Here is an 18,552-nt window from a genome sequence, read left to right as displayed (position 1 = left end):
TGTTATTGTGCTGGTATCTTGGCAGGTTCAGGACTGCCATGGACAGCTGACTCCCAGAGCTTGAGGTGGTTAGTTTGCAGGAATAACAGAAATTAATATTTAGGGTTCAATTGATTTTTACCTTTTATAGGCATTTTACCATTATAAGGCTAATTTTTCTAACATAATTAAATGTATGCATCTTTTGTGTCATATTCTTAAAGGTAATCAATAAATTCAAATAGTAAGACACTATAGGGCTGTTACCAGTCAAATGAAATCAGTATCAACTAAATTTGTGTTTGCAATGCAAATGTGGCACAGAATCTACATCTAGATGCATGTAGATGCATTTACAGAGACTGAATGATGGGCATGAATGTAGTTAACCAGGTTTAGGTTTAAATTTATTTTTACTATTTCTAGGCATTTTTACCTTTATAAAGCCATTTTTCCTAACCTAATTAAATGTATGCATCATCTTTTGTGTCAAGTTCTTAAATTTAATCAATACATTCATATAGTAAAACTATAGGGCTGTTACCAATCAAATGAAACCAGTATCAACAAAATTTGTGTTTGCAATGCAGAGGTGGCACAGAATCTGCATCTCAAGTGACATTAATGATGGGCATAAATGCAGGTAACCTGCAGTTACAAATGCATTAGTAATGTTTTGATGTAAAAAAAAAAAAGTTGAATACTGATATTTGATCAGATGTCACGTGAAAACAACAAAAGGTACTAATTATACTCTCACAATGTGATATAATACTACCAAAAACATTATAACCCTACCCTTTAACTCCATACGGAAATCCTAGATAGCCAGATGATCAAAATATAAATAGAAAATAAATAATTATAAAAATTATTTGTGTTTGGGATGCTGTCATCACAAAGACTGTAGTGTACACTGTAAATTTAAAACATTTAGCTTAACTGTTTAAAATGAATAAGCAGTGCTCATTAACGGCTGCTGAGATGGTATTCTCAAGTGAAATGAGTTGGGGCTTGGACCCGGAAACAGCATTCGTTGGACGCATTACGTCACCACTTAAGCGGATATTCGTTGTCGAAATATAGCAAAAACATGAACTGTTGTGTCTAGAACTCTAATGTGCTGGTGAAGTAGTCTAACCTACCCATCTCATAGTGTATGTGTGCACTCTCTAGGTGTGTTTTTGTTTGTTTTTTGCTATATACTCGATAATGTCAAACCTTTTAAACAACAATTGCAATATTATCATAGATGATACATATCGCACACCAATTGCAAGTGAAGTAAACTCTGATTTGTAAGCAAATTCATTTAGTCAATAAAACAATTTCAAACCAGTTCAGAAATCCATCTGATTGATTTAGTAGTGAATTAGTCTGAATATTAATTATTCTTAAAAATAGTTATCCTGGAAATCATGAACATTTGGAAAGTACAAAAATGCAATGTCATGGCAATTCATTCCAGTCCAATGTGTGGGAATCTTGACTTCATCTCAGTAAATTTTATTTTATTATTTTTTTGTTGTTCACAGTTTGTCCTTTCTGCTGTATTTAATAACATTTGTCTCTGTGCTTGGGTTTTCCAGTACAACTCCTGTATCCAGGACTACGACATTGGAAACTGGATGAGTTTTGAGTTTAGGTGTTTGACTGGAGGACTTGCAGGAAAGTGTGTTAAAATGTAATATTAACTCAGCAGGAGAGCATTCAAACACACAAAACCTTAAGAGTTGGGAACGTTGAGATCACAACCTCAAAAGTTTATGAGCGGTAAAAGAATCTGAAGAACTCCAACTGGTTGGAAAGTTAGCTAGCGTGTGGTTTTTATGTTTATATATATATATATACGCGTGTGTGTGTTCTGTCACATGAAATGCACACCGGATACGCGAAGCAGACATCAGGAACAAATACGGTCTTTCTTTACAACTGTTAATGGCAAACAGAAAAGGTTCAGTGTGGGGAATGTTCTTCCGTCTAATGTGAATAGTGTGGGATGGTGTGTTAAGATGACTCAATCCTCTGTGCTCACTTTCTCTCACTCTTTCTTTCTTCCGGATGTTCAGAATAAGGAGTTGATGAGTTATTCCCTGCAGAGCACAACCCTGGAAAACCCCGAAATTTCCTGTCGAACGTTCAGCTATATGCAAAGCCACAGCACATAACACATTAAAACAATCACATTTGCTTGAAGACATAAAGTATGTTCTTTTTATCACATGTTGGGCCGAATCAAAATTTCTTGCCAATAGAGACTATCTCAGGTTAAAGAACTGTGTCTCCTCTAGGGCTTCAGAAGAGGTCAGTGTCTCAAACTGTGCTTATTTTAACTCCTTTAAGTTTCCAAACCATGAAAAGCAATTTTTGAGCAAGATTTTCCTATGTGGGTGCATTTTCTCTACAATAAGTAATGCCATTTAGTACAGTATGCAGTATGTTAATATCTGTGGTTCTTTTCTTTCCTACTTTCTTTTTACAAGCCCTCTGGTGTGTGGTCGCATTCAGTACAATTGCTTTAATTATTTGATACAAAAATGAGTACCAAAATAGTACATTCAGCATCAGAAAAAGCTATTTTTACTGGTTTTGACTGTGCCAGTTCCTACAAAACAAAAGCGAGAAGTCAAATCCGACAGTCAGCTCAGCTGAGAATCATATTCTCAAGAGATGATGTATGAGCAAATAGTAAGACTTTTTATAGCAAAATCTCCAGTCTCGCCACTTTCACATGGTTTTTACAAGTTGAACAACATTAGGACATTTCTTAGCAACTGAACAAGGATGAGTTTCCAGATATGTGAATATCATTAATGCACAAGGGGAAAACCACACATCAGCTCTCTGGAGCACACTGCCATGGAAAATACATCCCAAAACACACGTCAGGTGGCTTTTTACCCTTCCTCTCCACTGAGGCTCACTTGGGCCCTCTCAAACACACTTGTTCAAGTTGAAGCTTGTTTAATCTTCATTCATAAACAGTGTGCTCATAAACAGTGGCATACCCCTTACACCTGCAAATGACCACTGATATAATATAAATTGAAAGAAATGCAGCTCTCAAATGAGAAAGTTTATGTAAATGCACAAATGTAGCTGTAGATTCATTACACAAGTAAAAAAGGTTTTCTCAATTTTTATGGCTTAGATTTATTTTGCTCACACAAAACTCCTATTTTTACTTATTTTGGCACTTGACTGCCAATTTTGGACCCTGGAGCTACCCTAAGATACTTTAGTCTTTTTAAGGCTTTTTTAATCTTCTACCATAGCCTAGTCTCTACTGGCCTCTGCATGCCCAAGTCCCTGCTTCTAAATCTGCAGGATAATTGCTCTGTGTGAGCTGTTATGATTAGAGACCAGTGGAATGATTGATGGCGTGTATGTCAGATGTTGACGGGCACTGACAGACTTTTCTGAGAAAGTGTGTGCTTTTCAAAAGCCACGTATGCATTAATGCACTTGAACATAATCCATGCAGAAACAAATGTAGCCTTGGGTGCATTTCTCCTTTCTTTGGTACTTAGTGAGTGACATGATGGACAGACAAATAAAGCTGGATCTCAGAGTGCACATGTTAGAAAACATTTCTGTTGGAATGAACTGAACCTTTCAGTTTGTTTAAACAGCAAATATGTGTGCACAACAATTTCAGAGCTAAAAAAAACTCTGTTTGCAGTTGGATAAGTGTTATATTTTTAACGGCACTATAGGCCATATGGGTCTGAGTTTACCTGGTGCGATTAAGGGATGTGATGAGGACACGCTACGACTCATGTTAACTGCTTTCATCTCTGTTTGCCCTTCCTCTGCCTTCTTCACTCCATCTGAGGAAGCAGCGTTCATGTTGCTTTTCCCAGTGTCTGAGTTGGAAGTACTCTGGCTGGGTGTCTTGATGAGTGGGGTGGGCTGAATGGAGATGGGGGTCTGCTTTAAACTCAGCGCCTGGAGGCCTGAGGACTGAGAGGTGGAAGACGCCCCCTGCTGGTTGCGCAGGGCAAGGTTCTGCACCTGAGAAAGTCAGAAATTAGACAATAAACCTTTAAAGGTTGTATCAGCGATTTCTAGCCTGAAACATAAAGTGTCAATTTCAGCTGACCTTTCTTCACGATCCGCTCGCTGCCTGCCCCATAAATTGTCTGTGAAAAAACCGCGTCTCTCTGGTCAGCCTAGGGTCCGAGATATGCCAAAAAAACAATCGGCACTACCAACCTTTCCACAGATAAACAAACAGTGTTCCAACCAATCAGCGTCAGGGGTTTGGTGTTGTGGACTTTCGCTCCCTAGGCTGACCAGAGAGACGCGGTTTTTTCACAGACAATTTATGGGGCAGGCAGCGAGCGGATCGTGAAGAAAGGTCAGCTGAAATTGACACTTTATGTTTTAGGCTAGAAATCGCTGATACAACCTTTAAATTCACAGCACAGAATGACCTAGGCTAAAGATCCTAAAGTAATATGCACAATATTCCTGTTAGAATTGTTATTATAATTTGGTCATGGTGATCGTAAAGTAATTCTTAAAGGATGAGTTCACTTCCAAAATAAAAATTTCCTGATAGTTTACTCACCCCATGTCATCCAAGATGTTCATGTCTTTCCTTCTTCAGTCGAAAGAATTTTTTTGAGGAAAACATTCCAGGATTTTTCTTTAATATAGTGGACTTCAATGGAGAACAATGAGTTGAAGGTCCAAATTGCGGTTTTTAATGCACCTTCAAAGGGCTCTACGCAATCCCAGCCGAGGAATAAGGATCTTATCTAGTGACACGATCTGTCATTTTCTAAAAAACTAAAGCTATAATTTTTATACTTTTTAAGCACAAATGCTCATCTTGGACGAGCCCGGCCAGAAGTACCCAACCCAGTGTTTTTGGTCAGTCAAAATTTGCATTATTTTTTAGAAAATGACTGATCATTTTGCTAGATAAGACCTATTCCTCCACTGGGATTGTGTAGAGCCCTTTGAAGTTTCACTGAAACTGCAATTTGGACCTTCAACCTGTTGATCACCAAAAAAATAAAAAATACTGCAATGTTTTCCTCAAAAACACAAACATCTTGGATGACATAGATGTGAGTAAGTTATCAGGAAATCTTTATTCTGCAAGTGAACTAATCGTTCAAAATGCTGTTGACTTTTTAAAATATTGAAATATTTATGGTGTTATTATTAATATCGCTGGTAATTAGTAGTATTATTAAAAGTATTGCTTTGGTGACCATAGAGAGCCGCTACAGGCTTCCTTCTGATGTCCCAAATAGAGCATTTAATCCTATTGACAAACATAATGTTTTTTTTTAAAAGAACAAAATATGAAATATAATTTTGTGTTGTGCTATATTGGTAACCTATAAAATTTCTTTTAGGATCTTTTAGGTTTGATTCGTTAAATGAAAACTTCGTGTTCATGTTTTTCCTTCTTCAGTCGCAAAAAAAAAAACAAAACAAAAAAAAACGTTTTTTTGAGGAAAACATTCGAAGAATTTTCTTCATATAGTGGACTTCAATGGTCACCAGTGGGTTAAAGGTTCAAATTGCAGTGTCAATGCAGCTTCAAAGGGCTCTATCTAGCGAAATGTCATTTTCTTTAAAAAAATTATATACATTTTAACCACAAATGCTCGTCTTGCACTCTGCAAAGTGCATCTTCACACATTACATAATCATGTTGGAAAAGTTAGTTCTTCGTCTGTATTCCATCTCATTTTCTCCTCCAACTTCAAAATCGTCTGACATTGTTTTTACCTTTTTTGTTAAGGGCGTTTGACTTTCTTTGCACGTTCGCTTTGTAAACACTGGGTCAGTACTTCTACGTACATCACATATGACCTCTCCTTGTATTTAAAAAAAAAAAAGACAAATCGTTTAGCTAAATAATACCCTTAGTTCTCGACCAGAGAAGAGTCATTTATAGCTGCATTGAAATGCAATTTGGACCTTCAGCCTGTTGGCTCACATTGAAGTCCACTATATAGAGAAAAATCCTGGAATGTTTTCCTCAAAAACCTTAATTTCTTTTTTTAACTGAAGAAAGAAAGACATAAGCATCTTTGATGACATGGGGGTGAGTAAATTATCAGGAAATTTTCATTCTGGAAGTGAACTTCTAAAACAGTGCTGAATTAATACATGTACAACAAATGTTCCAAATTGTAATCGAAATACCAAGTAATCCTGTAAATGCTCCTTTAGGATTTTTGTAGATCAAGACGTCCACAATTTCATGAATGCTTCACAAAGATAAATGTTTTAAGCATAGCATATTCATAAATGCAGATGAGAAATGTTTATGCAATCAAGGGTACTTTTGGATGTATTACAGTAATGTATATCAGCATGTGTGTGTACCTGTGCAGAGGCAGACTGGGTGTTATTGGCTGCATTAGTGTCAGACTGTAGAGCAGTTACTGTAGCTGTGGGAGCTAGGATCAGCTGAGAGGACAGAGGGACGGCTCGGCCCAGACTCCTGGCTACATGCACGAGATTACTCTGCTGAGCCTAAAATAATCACACGCAAAGATGCTTATTAACACCACATCCTCAGGAAACTCATGTAGCAAAAAAGCAATGACAGATTAAGAGTCATTGTTTCACTCCTAAATATACATAAGGAAAGCAGCCTCACAAACATGAAAGACTCTGTGTTTGTGGTTACTGGTGTGCTCACCATCTGTGCTCGCAGGTACATTTGAGCTTGGCTGGCTGTCAGGGTGGAGCTTGAGGCGTTGCCTAGCAACACGGCTTGCTGGGATATCCCAGAGGGGGCGGAGTTTACGCTCTGGGCACGGCTGATCAGATGAGCAGCGGCAGGGGACGTGGTTAAATTAATCTGTGGGAATAAGAGAGACAGAGTTGTGACATGAGCAGCCTGGTGTTATGTCACGTGCAAGCAAAGATATTGATGTGGTCATAATGTGCCTGTTTTTAATGGCTGCATTCAAATAAAAGCATACCGTGGTCTGCGATGTTCCGCTCTGGGTTGACGAGGTCCCATTCTGGTTTGAAGTCTGCCTGCCAGCTGCTAAACTGGCCTGAGAAGGAGAAACCATGACAGACAGGATAGTAAGAGTATATTTGGGTGTATTATGCTCCTTGCTGTAGGTGACTATGGATTCTTACTGACCTGCTGCACTGCTGCGAGGCTCTGGAGCTGCGCTGTGCTCAGGTGCTGCTGCTGTAGAGCTGCTGTTTGCAGCATCAGATGCTGCTGTTGAGCTGCATACATCTGCTGCAGGTACTGCGCTGCTGTGCTAGGCTGCCTATGTAGAGCCTGCTGGATCACCTACCATTCAAGAGAGACAGAAAAAAAAGTGAGAAACCAGATTAGATCTCAATAATATCTTAATTGCTTCACATAGAGCTGAAGGTTTTTTTCCCTGAGGAAATGACTTTGGTAATCTTGAGTCTCCTCAAGAGTTTCTTTCTCAGTAGTATCTTGAACTGTGCTTATATTTGCAAAGAAACCAAAGTCAGAGATCTCAATATAAATGTCTGCATTTTTTGTAGCTCTGTACCCTTGCTGTTTGTCAACAGTTGTCACATATTTCTATTGTATTCACCTTAAAGGGATACTTCACACAAAAATTATAATTCTGTCATTTATTACTCACCCTCATATTGTTCCAAACCTGTAAGACCTTCATTTATCTTTAGAACACAAATTAAGATATTTTTGACAGCAGCCCAGAAAGGTAGTGAGGACATTGTTAAAATAGTCCATGTGACATCAGTGGTTTAACCAGGGTCAGAAAGCTCTTGCAATTTATCAAAAATATCTTAATTTGTGGTCCGAAGATGAACGAAGGTCTTACAGGTTTGGAGCGTAATGAGGCTGAGTAATTAATGACAGAATTTTAATTTTTAGGGGAACTTCCCTTTAAGAAGTTTGAGAGAAACAAGTGACAAAAAAGTAGATATTTAAATGATAAGTAGCTGCAAGATGCAAGCTGTGATTCAAGGTGGTGTCAACTTTTTGTTTTGTTCCATCATGCAAAGTCTCAATAATTTGCATTTGTCTCCTCCTTTTGGTCAGAAAATAAACTGCAACAAGCTTGAAAAAGAAGCAGATCTCTGATTCTCCTGTTGTATATCACTTCCTATATTGCTTTCAGGGTCAGCATTGATGATTATATGGTTGTATTATCATAATTAATTTATTAGGAAGATGTAATATTAGCTGCTGTATTACAGGGCTTGTTTATACACATATGCCATTGCCAGTCTAATAATACAACACTTATAGGATAACAGTTAGAATTTGATATTTGTTTAATGACAACCAAATAAACTACCAGTCAAAAGTTTTTTTTAACGGTTAGATTTTTAATGTTTTTTAAAGAAGTCTCTTCTGTCCACCAAGCCTGCATTTATTTTGAACCAAAATACAGCAAAAGCAGTAATATTGTGAAATATTTTTACTTTTTAAAATAACTGCTTTATATTTTAATGTATTTCAAAATACGATTTATTCCTGTGATCAAAGCAACATCTTCAGCATCATTACTCCAGTCTTTAGTGTCACATGATCCTTTATTTATGATGTTACAAAAGATTTTTATTTCAAATAAATGCTGTTCTTCTAAACTTTACTCAGCTGTTTTCAACATAATAATAATAAATGCCAGAATATTCAAATGATTTCTGAAGAATCATGTTACTGGAGTAATGATGCTAAAAATCAGCTTTGAAATCACAGGAATAAATGACATTTTAAAATATATTCAAACAGAAAACAATTATTTTAAATAGTAAAACTTTAGATCAAATAAATGTGGGCTTGATGAGCCGAAGAGACATCTTTACAAAACATTAAAATTCGTACCTGTTCAAAAACTTTTGACTGGTAGTGTATATACTTATACATCCAGTATTAAAACACAATTCTGTAATATCATACTCTAATAATAAAGATTGAAAACCATGTAGACAAGGAGTGAACACCTACCTAGCTTAACAGTTTTTCTGCAATACTGATCCTGAACTAGCATCACATAACATGACAGTAAGATTCAGAACAAAATCAAAACAAGATGCTGAAATACCTGAACAAATATTCAGACGTTTAAACGACACGTTCAGTATATGATGACAGATATGTTCATCGTTCTCATCACTAAAGGTTCTTATCGTCTTCTCCCAGCTATAATATGTTCTCGTCATCCCACACTTCCGTTTGTCTCTTCCTTTATGTCCATTCTAAACTGCCCACAACTGCACAGTTGCTAGGCAACAGGCATCCCGACCCCTGGTCTTAGCGTGAGTAAAGTGCACTGAGTTTAACGAGCAGCGCTGCTTGTGTCTGATCATGCAGCGATCTAAGAATACTCTGACTGAAGCAGCCTTACCTGTTTCTAGTACATTTTCATGTCTTTATCATTTATAGCATATGTATTGTTAAAGATTGAAATGTAGTTGTTTCTTTACACTATTTAGTGAACATAGACGATGCAGTTCAAATAATTTAACTACGTGATCGGATTGATCGGATGTTGCCATTTTTGCATTAGCAAAATATGTCATGTGAAGCCCTTTGTACAGCATTTTATGCATGAAGTGTGCTATACATGATTATTATCATAATTATTATTAATAACAATATTAATAGTAACGACAACAATGGACCAAGAAACAACAAGTACTCTTCACATACTATTATTATTGGTATTATTTAAAAAAAAAGAAAAACACTTTAATAGAATTAATAAATGTACCTTCATTTCTGTTTAGATTATCAATATCATGCTCCGTTAAAATCTAGCAACAGTGCCTAATTGCCAGCCACTTAATTTACAATTAAGGAGAGTCAATAATGAACAACCACATTCCCCAACAGAGGAAAATATATGAATATGCAGCATCTTCATTGTCTTTCCTCTTCTGATTGCAGTATTAAACACACCAGCAGATGGCAGTATGGACTGAAAGTCCAATAATTAAACATTTAAGCAAGAAAAAAAGTGATGTGTGGTGCAATGCAGTGAGTGATTATACAAGAAAGTTGTAAACATGCACACAAGAATGATAAAACACAATGACTGTGGACTTCTGAACTCAGTTGTCTCTATTTGAACTGAGTGATTCAGTCAGATGGTTGTGTTTTGGGATGAGTGTGAAGCGCACCTGTACAGTCTGTCGGTCAGGTATGCCACTGTATACAGATATCTGTGGAACGGCCGGTCTTCCGCTGCTCGTGGTGCTGCTGCTGGTGGAGCTGACAGTGCTGGCAGTGGAGGCATTGGTGGTGCCAGTGGAGTTTGTGGTGGAGGTACTAGTGCCTGTACTGCTGCTGGCACTGGAGGCAGGAGTGCTCTGCTCGCCCTCCATTGTGCCGCCCCGATGCCTCACCTTTGAACCACGACTGCCCCGCTGACACACTCGACGCAAGCTGAAAGACACAGAGAATAAGAATTAGTATATTGTTGTTACATAAATTTCACATAATAGACATGTACATATAGTCCACAAGAGAACTTAATAGTTCAAATGTTAACATACACTTGATTCTTAATACTGTGTTACCTGAATGATCCACAGCTGTGTTTTTTTGTTTGTTTGTTTGTTTAGTGATAGTTGTTCATGTGTCCCTTGTTTGTCCTGAACAGTTAAACTGCCTGCTGTTCTGCAGAAAAATCCTTCAGGTCCTACAAGTTCTTTGGTTTTTCAGCATTTTTGTGTATTTGAACCCTTTCCAGCACTGACTGTATGATTTTGAGATCCATCTTTTCACACTGAGTAAAACTGAGGGACTCATATGCGACTATTACAGAAGGTTCAAAAGCTCACTGATGCTTCAGAAGGAAACACAATGCATTAAGAGGTGCATTAAATTTGAAGATCAGGGTAAATTTAACTTATTTTGTCTTTTGGAAAACATGTAAGTATCTTCTGTAACTTCTGAAGGGCAGTGCTAAATGTAAAAAATATGATATTTATGCAAAATAAGAAAAGTACACATTTTCATTCTGTTCAGAGAAGTTTACACCCCTGGCTCTTAATTCATATTTTTCCTTCTGGAGCATCAGTGAGTGTTTGAATCTTCTGTAATAGTTGTATATGAGTCCCTCAGTTGTTCTCAGTGTGAAAAGATGGATCTCAAAATCATACAGTAATTGTTGGAAAGGGTTCAAATACACAAAAATGCTGGACAACCAAAGAATTTGTGGGACCTGAAGGATTTTTCTTCACATATTCTGGACAAACAAGGGACTCATGAACAACTATCACTAAAAAAAAAGGGTAACAACAGAGTATTAACAATAAGGTGTATGTACATTTTTGATCAGGGTATTTTTTATAAATTCAACGATTATTCAGTAGCAATAGCTATATTCAATAGCATTTTAAAATGCAATAAAAAAAAAAAAAATCAAAGTTTGCTGTGCTACACAATTTGGCCAAAATTGTTTGATTACATATTAATATATGGCTATAAAATTAAAAACAATGATAACAGTGCATACATTTTTTAAATTAAATCACACTAAACCATTTCAGGTTTTATTTCAATTTATTATGCAGCCCTAGTAGTATTACTATAGTGTTCTTTAAAATAATTTTAAGTATCATGTAAATACCATGGTCTATTATTACAGCAGTCATTCAGTATCATGGTAAATAGCAAAGTACCATGGTATTACCATTTGATGATACCATTACTTTTTTTTAAAGAGTAATGTATAAAAGAAAGCTCTGAACTGGCAGCCTAAGATGTAAACATAACTTAATTTGCATAATGTACTTTTCTGGAAATTACATTATAATTGCATTTGAGTTCATCCCAGACACTGAATTTGAGTGTTACATTTCAGTAAACCTTTTTTCTCAGCAGTCTCGAGTTACCATCACATGAACAGCCACAGAAGATGGATTACACATCGAGTCAGTAGAGTTGCCCATGTCAATATGCGATACAGAACCACATTGAAGGTTGTCAAACAATACTTGCATCAACACAACATTACTTTTTTGGTTCAATCTGTTTTTATACAGATGGATTAAACATGCTGTTGATTGCCACAGACAATAATTTAAACTTTAAGGTATATTTACAGTAATGCACTTATTGATTGGGACATTTCATTTCATTTATTTAGATCTCCATTAGCTGTTAAAAACAGCTAGTCTTCCTGGAGTCTATAACAAGGCATTGCACATCACTTGTGTATGTATATATTAGGGTCAGTTGATTTTTTTTTTTTTCTGAAACAATAATACTTTTCAGTAAGGATGCATTGAACTGATCAAAATGAACAGTTAAAACAATTTATAATAATTCTATTTATCAGAATCCTGAAAAAAATGTATCATAGTTTGCATAAAAATATGAAGCAGCAAGACTGCTTTCAGCACTGATAATAATGATTCTTGAGCACCAAATCAGCATATTATAATGATTTCTGAAGGATCATGTGACAAGAGTGTAGTAATGATGCTGAAAATTAAGCTTTGCAAAATATATTCAAGAGAAAGGTTATTTTAAACTGTAATAATATTTCACAATATTACTGTATTTTGGTCAGATAAATGCAGCTTTGCTGAAAATTAGAGACTTAAGTATTTCACAAACATAGCGAACCCAAATTCTCCAGAATGTGTTACCGCATAAACTTGCATTATAAGTGCATTCTGTAAACGTAATGCATGTTTTTAAACCAAGTCGAACTCATTTTCTGTGATAATCAAAAATAAACAATAAATAAATATCATAAATATCACAAGAGAGTCATATGTCTGTGCATCCCATCATACAAACATTAAGCATGTAATCACGCCTAATGAATGAAAATTAGGTGCCTGGGCTGAGGGTTCACCCATCTAAATCTCATCACTAGAATCGCCATAGGCACTGATGTTTAAATGACTTCTCTTCTTTCCATTCTCTCTCTCTGTCTTTTGGGGTTTGTTATTCAGGGACAGAAAGTGGTAATGGGATTGAGATGGGGGACAGAAAAAGAACGAGTGTTGGGACGGGGGGTAGCTTTTGAGGGGAAGTGTGGCATGGTTTCAATTATACTCATTTAATTACTCACACACACGTGGTGGAGAGCCACTAACCCCACACACTCCTCACCCCGTCCGTATCTACTCCGAATCGCCCCCTCTTTACCCACAACAAACCATTATGCCTCCCCCCTTTCTGGGTCTGTTATTACGCCAAGAGATGGTGTAATATCAGTGAGCCCTCCCCCTAAGCCATTTCCTGCGCTCCAGAGAACTAATGGAGTTGGGCATTGTAATTAGATAATCTAAATATAAGTCCTGAGCCTCATTAATATGCATTAATGGAAGGGCCATAGGGATATCTGAGAACATGGTTACAAAATTAGAATAATATTAAACGTTGTACAAATGCAAAGATGCTGTCTTTTAGTTTACTTCAGTGTTTTCTCAATGGCATACTAGCATGCTCCTTAGTGCATTCTATGCTCACATGCAAAATAATCCAGTTTTTGCTATTTTAATCCCCTTTTGAGTTATAATATGTGGCTATATCATGCATTTAGAAAGTTTGCATACTGCATACTTAGTATACATACTTTATACTGCAGAAATAGTGCACATAGTACTATGGTAGCACTCCAACACAGCCTTTTTAGATGTATCCAGCTGTGTTCCACAGTAAACACTAGAACGTGCTATGGTGGAAATGCATCATGAAATACCATACACTCCTGATTAAAGCCTGCTTGGTTCATATTTAGCACTTGAGTGGGTCTGCTAATGAGAGGGAAGCTCTTATGTTGAATCCAAGTCCCGGGCCCCTCAGAGGCTTCCGGTCCAACCAACCATATGCATCCAGCCAATGAGAGGCTCTCTACAGTGTACAGTTTAAACAACTATTAAATTCACTGTCACCTTTAGCAGAGCTAAAAATAAGTGTCAGTAATTCCAAAACACAGAACCATCTAACAGACCGTTCCCAAAAGCGAGAAAAGTTCAAGGGACGTTAGGTAAGATGGAAGGATGAGGATGGAAATGGAAGACATGGAAAACAGACGTGCATCAATATGCATGCACTGAGAGATTTCCCAGACATCCAGGTTAGCCAAGAACCTGGATGTCTGTGCTCAGACAAAAACCCCAGCTCCTACCTTTTCTGAGGGGCAGCACGAGCTCCGTTTGGCCCCGTGGTGAGCCCCATGCCTCAGGACCCTAATGCTTCTTTGTCTAGTGTGCGTTCTGCACCCCAATCCTGCCAGATCACCGCTAGCATCCACCGTCCCAGTCGCCAGGCACAGACACACTCTCTCTCTCCCTGTTTCTCTCCATCTAACACACGCATGCGAGCCCCCCCTAGTTCTGCGGTTTCCTAGCGACAGCCAACTGGGGGTGCTTTTTGGAGTCCTATTGCAGAGCTGTGTGCTGATTGGACAATTGGTTCTTCTCTAATGAGGATGATGGTAATGATTTTTTATCCCCCTCTATAAGCACCACCAGCTCCCCCTTTCAGAATATTCACCGGTGATGCTCGTCCTGCCAAAACGGAGGAAAATGGACTGTCCCAGAAAATGAGACCTAGATGGAAATGTCATACTTGTTTGGTGTTTAAATCTATTTCATAATAGGTTAAGGACTTCAGTAAACCTCAATTCTATTATTTTGGCTTATTGATATTTGTTGCAGAACAACACACCCAGAATGCCCTAGCAACCACCTAGCAACCATTCAGAATACCTTAGAAACAGCATAGCAGCCAGAACAACCTGGAAACCACATAACAACACCCTGACATTGTAGCAGTGTTTTGTTGGAACAAATAGCACACTTAGTTTTCGTAAAAGGTTAGCTTACACAAAAATGAAAATTCTCTCATTAATTACTCACATTTGTGTTGTTCCAAACCAGTAAGACCTTTGTTCATCTTTGGAACACAAATTAAGATATTTTTTATTACCCTGCATAGACAGCAACACAACTAACATGTTCAAGGCCCAGAAAGGTAGTAAGGGCATTGTTAAAATAGTCCATATGATATCAGTGTTTGAAATGAATTTTATGAAGATACAAAAATACTTTTTGTGCGCAAAGAAAACAAAAATAACAATTTTATTTAAAATATTCTTTCGTGTCAGTCTTTGGCACGTGTTCACGTTGCATGCGTATAGTGCTGCTGATGCAGGAGCCGGCGTTCTGACATAGAACCTGGATGCGCTGCGCCTTGTTTACAAGCAGAGGAAGTCACATAAACATGTCTGAAGATTTGGACAGAAGGGATGACTTGCAATTTTTTGCCCAACCTTACTTATTTCGACCAGAATGTACAGACGATGAACTAAAGCCTTGTTTGCATTAGTGCATTTTCATTTTAAAACAGCATTAATAAACAGTGTTAATTTTGTCAGTTATTTCCAATTTTAGTCTTAGTCCCGTGTTAAATGTCCTTGTTAGTTTTTATCATATTTAGTCAACCTTATCCTATTTAGTTTTAGTCGAATAAAAGTCTCAACATTCTAGTCTAGTTTTAGTCAAAGAAAACCCGAAGTATTTTAGTTTAGTTTTAGTCAATGAAAACTTGACAATTTAACAATTATATTTAGTTATCATATTTAGTCAACCTTGTCCTTTTTTTGTTTAGTCAAGTTTCAGTCAACAAAATGTATGTGTTTTAGTCAATGAAATCTTTCACATTTTCTTCATGCTGTATAATGGTTAAACTGATAAATTATTTTGGCTCAAAATTATAATCGTAATGATTGTTGTCATTTGTGACCCTGGACCACAAAACCAGTCTTAAGTCGCTGGGGTATGTTTGTAGCAATAGCCAAAAATACATTGTATGGGTCAAAATTATTGATTTTTCTTTTATGCCAAAAATCATTAGTAAATTAAGTAAAGATCATGTTCCATGAAGATTTTTTGTAAAATTCCTACTGTAAATGTATCAAAATGTAATTTTTGATTAGTAATATGCATTGCTAAGAACTTAATTTGGACAACTTTAAAGGTGATTTTCTCAGGATTTTGATTTTTTTGCATCCTCAGATTCCAGATTTTCAAATAGATGTATCTCGGCCAAATGTTGTCCTATCCTAACAAACCATACATCAATAGAAAGCTTATTTACTGAGCTTTCATATTATATATAAATCTCAGTTTTGTAAAATTTAACCTTATGACTGGTTTTGTGGTCCAGGGTCACATTTGAGAAATTTACTTTTGCTTTGTAGGTATTGCACTTTCACCAGTAAGCATAAATCAATACAATGTGGACACATATGGTTTATTTTATCTAGTGTATTGATTTATTATAGGTTTTTTATTATATAAACGAATACCAAATACTTATGCACTCTCTCTGTCTACATTATGAAAACTGGTAAAACAAGTGAAAAATATTAACAGTGAAATTCCTAATAGTAATTCCATTAACTCCAAATTGCAATATCCTATGTTTCTCTTCGCCAATTCCAGAATTGCGTCTGACAAGTTCATAGAAATTGATGGTCTTCTTTTTAAAATCTGGCGTAATGCTAGCAAAGCATTCACATTTACTTAGATCCTAAAGTAAACTTTGAATCACCCAGGATAATCCCGCAGCTCCTTAATAAGCAGGTGGAACTTTCCTTCCTCTCTACGCAAAACCATAATTGAATGGACCCCAATATTTCCTCTTTTTTTCTCTCTCTCTTTCTAAGAAAAGAGGGGACAACAAAATCATCCTCACTGCTTGAAGACTCCATTTTGTATTGTTTTGCGACTTTTTTTGCGCAACGCAGAAACGGATCAATTATCTGTGCCTGAAATTTTTTTTGAATGACCAATACAATAAAACGTGTAAGAAAAGTTTGGACTCAGTGTTAATGAGTTGATTTATCTGTGTTTTAATGCACCTCTGGCCATATAGCTTTTTAGGTCGGATAGAAGCTGTGTTCTCTGGTTTGTTTGCTCACCTCCATGGCTGCAATATGCTGTGTTATCTGCCAACTGGCAACCCATGGGGTTAAAATACTATTGGGTAAATTGTTGGTGGGAGGAGTCACAGACCAAAACAAAAATGCATTCCAACATTTCAAAGTTGAATAACTGGTTTCAGCTTTGTTTTACGAAGGAATAAGTATTCAAACTTAGCATGTTTTATAAATATCTATAGGAACAAAGATGCTTAAGTACAGTCAAAAAAAATACATACAGCACTTTTAAAAGAGAAGTTCAGTTCTAGAACTAAAATTGACAGATAATGCACTCACCCCACTCATCCAAGATGGTCATGTCTTTCTTTTCATCAGTCGTAAAGAATTTTTTTTTTTTTTTTTCAAAAATCAGGATTTCTCTCCATATATTGGACTTCTAGGGTGCCCTGAGTTTGAACTTTCAAAATGCAGTTTAAATGCAGCTTCAAACGATCCCAAATGCGGTTCCTCCCAGCTGAGGAAGAAGCGTCTTATTTAGTCAAACAATCTGTTTTTTGTTGTTTTGTTTTTACGATTACAATTTATATACTTTTTAACCTCAAACGCTTGTTGTGTCTTGATCTGCCTGAACTCTGTTTTTTCTGGTTCAACACAGTCAGGGTATGTAAAAAAAACCTCCCATCTCATTTTCTCAAAATCACCCTACACCACTGTTTTACTTTTTTTGTTGAGGGTTGTAGGATGTGCAGGATGATTTTGAAATCATTTTTAAAGTTGAGGGAGAAAATAAGAGTTTTTCGACATACCTTATTTGCCTTGAACCAGAAGAAACAAGAGTTCAGGCAGAGCAAGACAAGACAATCATTTTAGGTTAAAAAGTATATAAATTGTAATTTAAAAAACTAATAATAAAAACGATCGTTTCACTAGATAAGACAGTTTTTTCTCATCTGGGATCGCTTACAACCGCATTTGGGATCGTTTGAAGCCGCTTTTTAAACTGAATTTTGGAAGTTCAAACTCGGGGCACCATAGAAGTCCACTATATGGAGAAAAATCCTGAATGTTTTTCCTCAAAAAACATAATTTCTTCATGACTGAAGAAAGAAAGACATGAACATCTTGGATGACAAGGGGGTGAGTACATTATCTGTAAATTTATGGGAAATTTAGGTTCTGGAAGTGAACTTCTCCTTTAATGACAGTGCTGAAAACAAAGACAAAGAAGAGACACCGAGCGCAGACGCAGTGAAGTCAGAAAACGCTGCAGTTCACAGTGTTGGTTGATGAAGTGTTGTGTGCTGATGAGGCTGCCTCTTAATAATCAGTGATTAGAGCATCACTTAGCAAAGGGTAAAAACCCCCGACTGCTGTGGCAATCACAATGAAAACCACACACTCATGGAAAAACAGACCGCATACGGCTGATGTGTTATTCAGGAGTGTGTGCTACAGAAAGGGAATAGCATTTTGGGACCCTCTTAAATCGGGCCACGACAAAAGACCATTCTGGTCATTCTGAAGAGGCCCTACTAAATTGAAAATATACATACAAGGGGGCCTTTCTGACCTTGGAGGAGGCGATAAGAATGCCACTGTCCTAAAAAGTAAATGGAGGCACTTATTGTGTAATACCTCTGGGCTGTGTTATACTGAAATGTACTCTCTCATATAATATATTGATTGCGCACAGACGGGCATGAACGTCATTGATTGC

General features: G+C 36.9%; 1 protein-coding gene across 2 annotated transcripts in view; it reads right to left on the bottom strand.

Annotated features, from left to right (window-relative positions):
* phc2b (polyhomeotic homolog 2b (Drosophila)) overlaps positions 1-18,552 on the bottom strand; it is a 44,605-nt gene that overhangs the window by 13,493 nt on the left and 12,560 nt on the right. The window contains exons 1-7 of one of the 2 annotated variants that reach the window (XM_073851506.1): positions 14,076-14,209; positions 10,105-10,369; positions 7,109-7,267; positions 6,939-7,016; positions 6,653-6,814; positions 6,334-6,483; positions 3,717-3,993 (exon numbers count right to left, since the gene is read on the bottom strand). In XM_073851506.1, the coding sequence (XP_073707607.1) occupies positions 3,717-3,993; positions 6,334-6,483; positions 6,653-6,814; positions 6,939-7,016; positions 7,109-7,267; positions 10,105-10,369; positions 14,076-14,125 (1,141 nt within the window). In that variant the 5' untranslated portion in view covers positions 14,126-14,209. Of the gene's footprint in view, positions 1-3,716; positions 3,994-6,333; positions 6,484-6,652; positions 6,815-6,938; positions 7,017-7,108; positions 7,268-10,104; positions 10,370-14,075; positions 14,210-18,552 lie in introns of those variants that run through there. The other variant, XM_073851508.1, reaches the window with a different exon arrangement.

Source organism: Garra rufa, chromosome 12, assembly GCF_049309525.1.
Source record: "Garra rufa chromosome 12, GarRuf1.0, whole genome shotgun sequence".
NCBI lineage: Eukaryota > Metazoa > Chordata > Actinopteri > Cypriniformes > Cyprinidae > Garra > Garra rufa.
The sequence above is the reverse complement of the archived record's forward strand: the minus strand, read 5'-3'. Positions and strand labels throughout refer to the sequence as shown.